The sequence below is a fragment of the Capricornis sumatraensis genome, chromosome 5 (assembly GCF_032405125.1).
Source record: "Capricornis sumatraensis isolate serow.1 chromosome 5, serow.2, whole genome shotgun sequence".
In the NCBI taxonomy this organism is placed as follows: Eukaryota; Metazoa; Chordata; class Mammalia; order Artiodactyla; family Bovidae; genus Capricornis; species Capricornis sumatraensis.
In genome coordinates, this window is record NC_091073.1 from 55,781,126 (window position 1) to 55,793,263 (window position 12,138).

The 12,138-nt window shown below is 38.3% G+C and overlaps 1 protein-coding gene across 1 annotated transcript in view; it reads right to left on the bottom strand.

Moving 5' to 3' along the window:
* CFTR (CF transmembrane conductance regulator) overlaps positions 1 to 12,138 on the bottom strand; it is a 181,023-nt gene that overhangs the window by 143,716 nt on the left and 25,169 nt on the right. The window contains exons 3-4 of the mRNA XM_068972401.1: positions 10,274 to 10,439; positions 5,396 to 5,504 (exon numbers count right to left, since the gene is read on the bottom strand). Of these exons, the coding sequence (XP_068828502.1) occupies positions 5,396 to 5,504; positions 10,274 to 10,439 (275 nt within the window). The remainder of the gene's footprint in view (positions 1 to 5,395; positions 5,505 to 10,273; positions 10,440 to 12,138) is intronic.

Sequence of the window (12,138 nt, forward strand, 5' to 3'; positions counted from 1 at the left end):
CCTCAATCAGAATCACTGGGGGAATTTTATTCCAGAGTCCATCTCAGACCAAATAAACCACTTTATGTAGGGTCGGACTGGTTACACTAAACTAAACATTACCTGTTTCAAAGAAATCTAAATCATATGATTTTCCAAACCTTGTCACAGGAACTGGATAGTACACTATGGGCTGCACAAGAAAGTGCAGCCATGTCTTAGGAACGGGGGTTCTAGTAGAGGATGGGAATATCCAGGATACAGGGTAAGTGTAGGCAGTATAGCATTCAAGACCCCAGTGGGGTGAGAGAGGAAGTTAGATAGAGGGGGATGGGAGAGGAAGCTGAGAAGAGTCCTCCATGACAGGCATCTAGATTTGCTGGAGGTAGCTGACCTTTACCATCTGAGCCACCAGGGAAGCCCACTTCCCCACTTCCCTAGGCTCAAATGGTAAAGCATCTGCCTACAATGGGGGAGACCCAGGTTCAATCCTCTGGAGAAGAAAATGGCAACTCACTCCAGTACTCTTGCCTGGAAAGTCCCATGGACGGAGGAGCAATGGTAGGCTACAGTCCATGGCGTCACAGAGTTGGACACAACTGAGCAACCTCACTTTCTTTTTGACTTTCACTTTCAGCTAAACTTAGGTAAAAGGGACATGCTAGTAAAACTTATAGTCAAAACTCTTCAAGCCAGGCTACAGCAGTATGGGAACCAAGAACTTCCAAATGTACAAGCTGGGTTTAGAAAAGGCAGAGCGACCAGAGATCAAATAGCAAACATTCCCTGGATCATAGAGAAAGCAAGGGAATTCCAGAAAAATATCTACTTCTGCTTTATTGACTATACTAAAGCCTTACAAGCACAAGCAACTCTGGAAAATTCTTAAAGAGATGGGAGTACTAGACCACCTTTACCTTTATGCAGGTCAAGAAGCAACTTACAAACTCATATGCAGGTCAAGAAGCAACAATTAGAACTGGATATGGAACAATAGACTGGTTCCAAACTGGCAAAGAAGTACATCAAGGCTGTAATGTCATCTTGCTTATTTAACTTACATGCAGAGTACATCATGTGAAATGCCAGGCTGGATGATTCACAAGCTGCAGTCAAGATTTTTGGGAGAAATATCAACCTCAGATATGCAGATAATATCACTCTAATGGCAGAATGTGAAGAGGAACTAAAGAGCCTTGTGATGAGAGTGAAAGAGAAGAGTGAAAACGTTGGCTCGAAACTCAGCATTCAAAAACCTAAGATCATGGCATCTGGTCCCATCACTTCATGGCAAATAGAAGGGGAAAAAGTGGAAGCAGTGACAGATTTTAGTTTCTTGGGCCCCAAAATCACTTCGGATGGTGACTATAACCATGAAAATCAGACACTTGCTCCTTGGAAGGAAAGGCATGACAAACCTAGATAGCGTATTAAAAAGCAGAGATATCACCTTGTCAATAAAGGTCTGTATAGTCAAAGCTATGGTTTTTCCATATGGTAGTTATGTAAAGATGAAAGAAGTGAATCATAAAGAAGGTTTAGAACTAAAGAACTTATGCTTTCATACTGTGGTGCTGGAGAAGACTTTTAAGAGTCCCTTGGACTGCAAGGAGATCAAACCAGTCAATTCTAAAAGAAATCAACCCTGAATATTCATTGGAAAGACTGATGATGAAGTTCCAATGCTTTGGCCACCTGATGCAAAAAGCTGACTCAGTGGAAAAAACCCTGATGCTAGGAAAGATTGAAAGCAAAAGGATAAGAAGGTGGCAGAGGATGAGATGGTTAGATAGCATCACCAACTCAATGGACATTAGTTTGAGCAAACTCAGGGATATAGTGAAGGACAGGGAAGCCTGGCGCGCTGCAGTCCGTGGGGTTGCAAAGAGTCAGAGTCACGACTTAGTGACTGAACAACAGCAACAATGAAAAGGAACATAAGTCATAGTGCCTAAACCAGAGACTACTCACGTGTAGAATTTCCCCAAACACTCTCTTCATTAGCAGTATGCCTGAACTCAAACACCTACCTAATGTCTTTGTCCAAACATGACGACAAAGATCTTCTTTTGCAACACAGACTGTGGGACTTGAGAACTCTAGCAGCACAAGTCCCAAGACATCTTTATGCCCCTTAAACTTCTGGGGCTTAAGAGATTTAAATGAAAAAAGTAGTTTGACCCAAGTTTTACTGATGTGTATCTCAATTTGATGATATGCCCAGAGCTGCCTAGCAGTCAAAAATATATTTGAGCACGCACTTGTGAATTTCTTATCATAATAAAGGTATCATGATAACCATATTCTCTAAGCAATCTGCTTATAGAACTCCCTTCTCTTGACTCCCTCTAACTGTCCTTAATTGACTCCCATAGTTAATTTTTCAACAGTCAGTTTTCCTTCTATGCTTAGAGTCTTAGATGTTAAAGGCAATTTTGTATCTGGCTGCTGAGTCAAACGCAGAAAAGAAAAAGAAAACAAGTACATAGTTAATGAGTAGAGGCCATAGCTAATATGACTTAAAATTACATCACTATTGCAGAGAGACAAACTCTTTTGTGATGGCATTTCCTTTTTTTTTCTTAACCTTTCACAGTCAACAGCAAATTTTATAGTACTTTTTCTGTCAGTCCTGAAACCAATCAAACCTTCTTTACACCATAATTATCCTGGTTTAGAGGGACTAAGAATACACAAGACATCTTGAAAGTATGTACATCTTTTACCAAGAGTAATGTTATAGCAGGTTCGAGAATCCCTGCTCATTTAATGAAACAAAAATTACCAGAATGACACACACACAGGAAAGAAGTAATGCCCAGAAAGAATACAATAAATACCAAGGCATTTGGTATAAGTTGTTTATAGGAGAGAGGTCTTATTGGAATAGTGAAATGTTCTCTCCTTCTTTTCTTCCTGTAACAGATAAAAAGAATGGAGTAGAGAGATCAGATGCCCTGAGAAGCTATACTTGTCTTAATGACCACTATATAAATTCTTAAAGACTTAACAGTTTTCAACATTTTCACTGCTTAAAACTGCACAGTGAGGCCATGAAGCCTTTACTCTGTGACAAGGCTGAGAAACCCACAGCCTTACCACACCTGTGCCAATAAATATTCTCTCCCTGCCTTCCCACCATACCCATGTCAATTGCTTTCCCCATCAGTCCTTTTCCTCGCCCATATTCTGCTGGTTATCAGAGGAAGTTGAGCTGATGGAAATCAACTTTGCCCTTTAAACATGCTGTAAGTTCCAGTCCAGGGGCTTTGGGCCCAGCTTAGCTCAGGAGCATCCATCACTCCTCACTCCCACCTCTGGGTAGTTAATTAATACACCTAGAAAGGTTTTAACATTCCTTTTGCTGGGATATTTTTAGGCTTGAGACATTTAAGAATAAGCTAGTCTTTCCCACATTCACTTCATTCTTCTACCACTTAGTATTTTCTATATCTTTGACCCTTAGCACTTCTGGCTCTTGGGTGGATTTCACACAAAACATTCCAGTTGGTTCCCCTGTCCTGCCACCAAAATCGAATTTTCTTCAGATTTGTCCCTGAGGTGACCCTAGAAGAATCCTCAACCTTCAAACTTTTAACCTGTATCTCCTGAGAAGATGCAGAGTAGATCAGCAGGCCCAAGACTGCTTACTACAGCCACCATTCTATTTAGTACTGACATACAATCATTATACAGTTACAGAGCAATTACAATCTGATCTAATGGAAGGGTCACAGGCTTTGGAATCAAAGAGACCTGGCTATCACCAAATCTGCCATATGCATAACTTTGGAAAAGTTACTTAATTTCCTGCATCTCAATTTTCTTTTCTATATGTTAGAGACACTAATGACTGCTTCATAGAATTACTATGAGAATTAAATACAATAATCTTTATAAAGGGCTTAATGCTGAACCTGGAATAGCTAAGATACTCAATAAATATTAAATTATATTTTGATCTGTATATATCAGACCAAATATAAAGTTTATAAATATGTTCATGGATCATCTAAATTTCCACGTTTAGATGAGTGCTTTTGTTCACATAAAACTTCTATCCTGGTAGAATCTAGAGGAACAAACAAGTCAGGCAGGGCATAAAAAGGACTTAATAAGTCAGCCTTTCTCCCAGCTTCTACTCAGTCGTGTTTATGTTAATCAATGGAAGCAGCATGTGATGAAGAACATAAAGAAAATGAGTTTTACCACGGCCTTAGTAATGGCATAACAATTGTCTGAAGTAGTCACTTTGATCCAAGGATAACCATTATATGTTATGGCCAGAGAGAACTATACTTTTAATACTCTGATTCAAAGGCAGAGTTTGTAGTCAGCAAGGCAAACAACACATGTTTTTAAATAGATAAAGCTGTTTCCCAAAGTCTGGGTGCTCTCATTAAGAAAAATCATCTCAAAAATATCTTAAAAGATAATTAATTCCTCAGCTACCTTATTCATATTTACAAATAAAATAGCATCACCCCCAAACTACTGCACATTTCCGTAGAGATGGACAAACAGATAATTTCAAAAGGCAGAAGAATGTCTTCCAGGAGGTCATCAAGAGCACTATAAAACATGTGATCATCCTTGTCAAAACAAATGTGGAAACATACTTATTTGGTATGTGTTAAGCACAAGTTCTTAAAGCAATGCAACTTGCTGGGCACCTCTTGGGGAGCACTACTGCACGCCTCACTCCCAGAGGCATGAAGACCAATATAATTACAACACAAACCCATCCAGTTGGTACCTAACCTCCCAAAGTAAATATTGTACAGTAACTTTTCAACTTGCCATCACTTCTACAGGTTACAATCAAGGATACAACATGATGCTCTGGTGATGTAAAAAGTAATAGATTATAGAGTCACATTTGACAGCAGCTAGGGAACATCACAGAATGCACTTGAGCACCATAAAGCCTGGAGTCCTCACACATGGAGATCTCTTCACAATGAAGGTGACACAGAAGACAGAGAAAACATACTGCAGGAGTGCCTCACTGCCATACTTTTCATTTTTGCTATTTAAAACAATTCAGCATGCAGATATGATTTCAAAATATTTCAAATGCTCATCTATGAAATTAGCTGAATTTTACCTAATTCTCCTGATACTGTCTCCTGACCTTCTTATGTAGAATGCAGGAAAATAAAATCACCCGCAATCTCATATTCCAGTACGATAATGTGATTTGCAATAACAGAAATGATTCTTTTTTAAGAAATTTATTCTACTGAACCCATTTTAAGCACTTTTTACTTGTCTCCACTAAAGTTTTAGTGGTTTCTTTGTATTTGGAGTTAGATTGGTCCTTTTTCCTGTGTACCAGATTACCCTATTCCTTTTACAATCTTAAAAATGAATGTAATTACTTTACCCACAGTGAGTTTACAAATAAAAGCCTTACCCCTAAATATAATATGATTCCATAGAACATAAATCTCCAGAAAAAGCATCGTCGAAGGGCATTAATGAGTTTGGGATTTTTCTTTGAAGCCAGTTCTCTGTCCCATTCTCTGCAAAAGAATAAAAAGTGGGACCAGTAAGTTGCATGTGCTAATATTAGAATTCTCTATTTCCCTTAACATAGTTTTATTCACACAAGTACATCCACGGAGATTAACCCAAGTGACCAGAGAGACAAAAACCTTGTGGGGAGCTTCCAACACTATCTCAGGCAGATATTTGGCTGAATTCAGTGCTCCACCATACACCAATTTTCAAGGAATTGACTTCATGACAAGTTCACATTATATATGCTAAAGAAATGTTCTGGGGTTCTAAAAAATCAGTGAATGCGAGAGTTGGATAAATAAAATACAACTCTTATGAATACACATAACTGTGCTTGGAACAAGGTGAAAAATAAATACTTAATTTTTTCCTTCATGTCTTATTCTTTATTTGTAACTGTAGTGGATTGTACAAAATTTAGCTGTAAAACCAAAAACAAAATTAAAAGTCAGGTGGATTTTTCTGTAATTTAACATTAGAAAAACTTACTATTTGGACTTTGTTTTTAAACGTAGGAGTATGGAACAAATATCATCAAATGTCACTTTCAAATAAAAGTCTTTGGAAAATTGGGATAGAATCAAATTCTGTATTTTTTGGTAGAACAGAAATTTAAAAGTATGAAAAGCGGTTGGTATTAAATAAATGTTGCTTTTTCTTTAAATACTATATATCCATAACCTGCTTATATTTAAGGTTTTGCCATTACTTTCTGTTAATAAAAACCTTCTTCTTTCCAAGTGGATAAAGTATATCCCTCAATGTTACCCTTCATCTTCCCTTTTATATTGTACAGAGATGAGAAGTTTCAAAGGAAAGAACTATATAATGATTCTGCATTTTTTTCAACAGCTATTCTCATCACTGGCTTTCTCTAGCAGCTCAATGGTAGAGAACCTGCCCACCAAAGTTGGAGACTCGAGTTCAATCCCTGGGTTGGGAATAACCCCTGGGCAAGGAAATGGCAATTCACTCCAGTATTCTTGCCTGGGAAATCCCATGGACAGAGAAGCCTGGTGCGTTACAATCCATGGGGTTGCAAAAGAGTCAGATGCAACTGAACAACAAATTCTCATTACTATCCATCTACCGTTATTAGAGGTGTTCTAAGTTATTCCAAAGGAAGCTCACACATCTGAGAGATGAAGGCAGATTTGGCAATCATGGGCATTGTACATGGACATTGGCTTTCCTGAGAAGCTTACTATCTATCATACCTAGACCCTATGCCATCTATCTATCTGCTCACACTCTTTAACTCTTTACTCACACACACTACTTGCCTCCCTTCCATGTCATGCAGTGATTCACAACAGGGTAAGAAGTGAAATATGGAGGCGGAATCTGCCTCTTTCAAAGGAATAATGAGTCAGATGAGAAAACCAGGAAGGGAGGTGGTACATAAACCAAAGAAACGGTTTCAAGGTGGGAAGAAGTGGTCAACCCTGAAGTCATGGTAGAAAGATGTCATTATATTTGATATTAAGAGACCTCTGGTGAACATGGTCAACATCATTTTAATAACATGGTAAACACAAAAACCATAGTCAGGGAGCTGGGATGTAAAGGAAAGGAGAAGAAGTGGAGAAACCGGGAAAGCAGAGAAACATTAACAATGAAAAAAATTTAAAAAAAGAAAAAAAAAGAATGGGGTAGTGATCTGAGGGGGGGAACCAAGCTGGAGAATTTTTTTTAGTGGATGGGACTTGTACTACTGGAACCTGAAGGAACTGGCAGTGAAGGTAGATGCTGTGGTGCCCACGGCACCACAATAAACCCAGTAAGCATTCTGAACACCAAGAGCTGAATCACAAGAGAAGAAATTCTATACTTAGCAAGTACATAGCTGAGTTATAATCATGAAATGGATGTGTGGTTTGCACACAGGAGGGACACACAGAGTTCAAATCCAAGGTCACAAACTGAGCCAGATGGACCAATGTACTTCAACGGCAGGGTAACTGCCTGAGGGCCTTTGTCACAAATCAGTTTCTGAAATATGAGGCAGGGTCACTTTCCAAGAGTGTAGTGGAACCAGTAGTTGACTTTATTTTGGGGGGCTCCAAAATAACTGCAGATGGTGATTGCAGCCATGAAATTAAGACACTTACTACTTGGAAGGAAAGTTATGACCAACCTAGATAGCATATTAAAAGCAGAGACATTACTTTGTCAACAAAGGTCTGTCTAGTCAAGGCTATGGTTTTCCCAATGGTCACGTATGGATGTGAGAGTTGGACTGTGAAGAAAGCTGAGCGCCAAAGAATTGATGCTTTTGGACTGTGGTGTTGGAGAAGACTCTTGAGGGTCCCTTGGATTGCCAGATCCAACCAGCCTATCCTAAAGGAAATCAGTCCTGGGTGTTCATTGGAAGGACTGATGTTGAAGCTGAAACTCCAATATTTTGGCCACCTGATGCGAAGAGCTGACTCATTGGAAAAGACCCTGACGCTGGGAGGGATTGGGGGTAGGAGGAGGAGACAACAGAGGATGAGATGGCTGGATGGTATCACCGACTCAATGGACGTGAGTTTGAGTGAACTCTGGGAGCTGGTGATGGACAGGGAGGCCTGGTGTGCTGCGGTTCATGGGATCACAAAGAGTCGGACATGACTGAACGACTGAACTGAACTGAAAGGTACAAAGTACCGTAAGTGTATGTCACTCTTCCGAATGTTTGAATAAACTCTAAATAACAACTTTTATTTTTTAGAAAAGAAATAAGAGAAGCAAGAAGAAATACCCGTCAAAGACAAAAATATTAATAGAGTTTATGGACTTATGCTGGCACACAGCTGTTGAATTGGAACAAAGTGGCTACATTTGATATGGAGACATGAAAACTGAGGAGAAAAAAGTGTTAGACCAGATAATACTACAAATTCAGGTATAACAGGTTTTGAGTAGCCTAATCCTACTGTGATTAATCTTTTGTTCAGCATCCATTTAGAACTTAGATATTCACTATCTACTAGATTATTTTGAACTTGCTGACACCACTACAATGTATTATGTTTATATATTTTATCCCTGCAGCAGTGTTACAGGTTTTTGCATAATGTCAGCCATTTCACATTCAAACATCATTTATTCATTCAACAAACATTCATTGAGCACCTACTAAAACTGGCCTTTCATGTCTTCAGGTTCCACATCTCTAGATTCAACCAATTGGGGAAGGAAAATATTCACCAAAAAAACATTTTCAGAAAGTTCCAAAGAGCAAAACTTGAATTTTTCGTGTGCTGGCAACTATTACATAACATTCACATTGTATTAGGCATTATAAGTAATCTAGAGATATTTAAAATATTTAAAGTGAATATATGTAGGTTATATGCAAATAATATAACATTTGATATAAGGGACTTGAGCATCCATAAAGTTTGGTATCCAAAGGGGATCTACCAAGGGACAGCTATATATACCAGACTCTGTTCTAGACTTTATTCTGTTTATTTATCATAACCAGAACAAACCAAACAAAAACAAAAAACAAAAGTAATACTGCCTTAATGACACTTACATACACTAAGTGCTCAATAATAGAAGCTGGTGCTTGATCTTGGGAATGTGAATCTGCTACTTCCACTATCCTAATTCTTTGAATAAAACCAAGAAAGAATAAAGGCTAAACACCTTATCTGCCTTGAAACTTCAAAAGAAATTCGATGAGTTTAATGAAAATAAAGTAAACAAATATAAGTCTACTCGTTTATTTTGGTGCTGTTAAAAAGTAGTTGCTTCTCTTTCTTTTTTGCCAACTCCCTCTTCTCTTTCCCCCTCATCTGGTATCAGATCCTGTACTGCTGGCACAAGACCCTGTCCAGCTCATTCACAGATTGTTGTTGGTCCAAGAAGTAAGCATGTGACTCGAAAGTTTCTGGGATTTTTCACTTTTGGAGAAAAGACTCTTTCCTCAGTGGTCTGTAAAGACATGAGCAAAGCGTTCTGAGGACCCACTGCATGGAGGAAGCCGATCTGAGACAATAAAACCAGTTCCTGGTTCCAATGAGTCCCTAACGGCAGTTTTCTCCCTAAGCTTTTACACAGATGGACTACATGAGTCAATACATTTCCTCTTTTTATTTACTTAAGCTACTTGATTGGATTCCTATCACTGGCAATCAAAAGGATTGTAACCAATACTCTTTAAAAAGAAGACTTCTTTACAATGCGAAACACTATTTTTGGGGAAGCTGGGAGTATGGACCTGAGTTTGAACCAGAGCTCAGCCATTTATTCGCTGGAAAATTCTCTCTCTGAGCCTCAATTTGCTCTCCTATAAGATAGAGATAATGATACTTTCCTTCCAGAGAGGCTGAGAGGAGATACCATACCTGGCATTCAATATGTGCTCAAAAATATGAAACTTCTACATATCCTTGACATCCAACTGCCTTTACCCTAAGATTTCCGAGTATGCATATCTGTGTTCATGATTTAAGATTCTAGAGACAAATATACACAACTTGCTTCATAAAGATATTATTCTAGTCTTCACAAAATCCACTTAATGTTCTTTAAGTGATAGCTTCTCAGAATTCAAATACGTATTTTAAAAAAAAAAAAAAAGATATTTTCTCAGGGAAATGGTTTTCTTTCATCCCTTCTATGGTTAATTCTTAATTGATCAAGACTTCATCAAGAAAATAGGATGTTCCTATTATAAATACTCCATTTTAAGAATTAGGCCCTCCAATAGTAGTTCTCTAGTCTCTAATAATACTAATTTCTCTCTTCAACTAATAAACAATGTCCATGGACATACCTTTCCAATTTTTCAGATAGATTGTCAGCAGAATCAGAAGAAGAGATATGGTATATGTCTGACAATTCCAAGCGCTGTCTGTATCCTTTCTTCAAAATTGGTCTGGTCCAGCTGAAATAAAGAGAGGAGAAACAGATATAACTGTTAACTTGATCTCCAATGTAGACTTGAAATCAGATAAAGTTTCAAATTTTATAGCATGTGGAAAAGAGCAGCGCATAAATATGTGAATAAAGTAAGGCATCTTCTATGAATATCAGAGATTCATATCTCACAGAACTCAACTGTATAAAACATCAACACCTCTGAACTGACATGACTATAGCTTTTTCTAAAAGAATTAGGAATTGTGGTAGAAACTTTCCCAGAGAGGAAAAAAAGAAAACTACTAAACATTCTATACTAAAAGTATAAAAATATAAAAGGAAGGGTGGGAAGGAGAGAGGTGGGAAGAAATTTCCCTAAAATAACCAGATATTAAAAGTTTATAGTTTGCTGAAGTCCAGCCTCTACAAAATGATCTATGAATGATAAGACAGACCCTCAAACAACACCCAACATATCATAGTACACAATCCTCAGCAGTGTGCTGTTTGTGGAATGAACTAACTATAGCTGGAGGGCTAATGAGTAGTGTGTGTCAATTTGTTGACTTAATCATCACCCCTGAATGAGGGTGGGGATCATAATTTTCTTGTGTTTTGTCTCCTCATCTCACAACAGTTACGCACTTCGGCCTGCTACATATCTAATAAATAACAATTTATGATGGAAGCTGGCCTGGTAAATGATTAGGCAGGATACCAAAGTTATTTTCAAATACATTGTTTCTAACTATTGTGAATAAGGCAAAATAATCTTCACAGAGAGGCTTTCCAGGTGGCTCAGTGGTAAAGAATCTGCCTGCCAATGCAGATGTGGGTTTAATCCCTGGGTGCAGATTCCCTGGAGAAGGAAATGGAAACTCACTCCACTCTCCTTGTCTGAGGAACCCAATGGACAGAGGAGCCTGATGGGCTACAGTCCACGGGGTTGCAAAGAGTCAGACACAACCTAGCAAATAAACAACAACAACAATCTTCACAGAGGCGAGAAAATCTAAATACAAATCAAAGGGAAAACAAAGAGGAAGGAGGGCGAGGCAGGAGAACTGTTAAAGAAATTATGTACAAAAAGAGACTTCTAAATGAAAGTTGTTGAGCAAATGAGACCTTTCTCATGTGAAATGTCATGTATTTATTAACAAAATGAACTGAAGTGGGAATTAGTGATTCTCAGCATATGTTTTTACTCTTACTATCCTTCTTCAAAGAGTTCTAAAGTTTGGTGTCACTGAGAATTTGGTAATATATCAAGGCATGTCACCCACCAAAAATCAAAAGAGTGTTTCAGCAGTATCTGAGAGGCCAAATAAATTCATGACAGAAAAGTATTCTAGCAAAGCCATTCTGCATAAAAAGAGGAAATGCTATGCCAAACGCAAACATTTTGACATTGTTTCAGGGCAAAACTGCAAAAGGCTCTCTTGCCTACCTTCACCACTCCCACCCAGCGGGTTCAGACTCTTGTTTACACTTCCCCGGTCTTCACCCCTTCCCTGTGTTCCCAGCATATCTACAACCTGTCCTTCCTTAAAATTCAACTGAATTACAACCCAGCTCAAAGGCTCGGGAGTTTTACCAAACATTTCTGACCAAGCTATCAAGAGACAATGGCTTAATATGTCAAGTTTTTTTCCTTTTTACTTGCAATGTTTGCATCTTAACAAGAGCCTTCAAATCTCAACAAAGGATGATAGCAAGGTTCATCTTTATTGCCCATTGTGATCCATTGGCAGTTTTTCAAAGAGAACAAGAACGAAAATA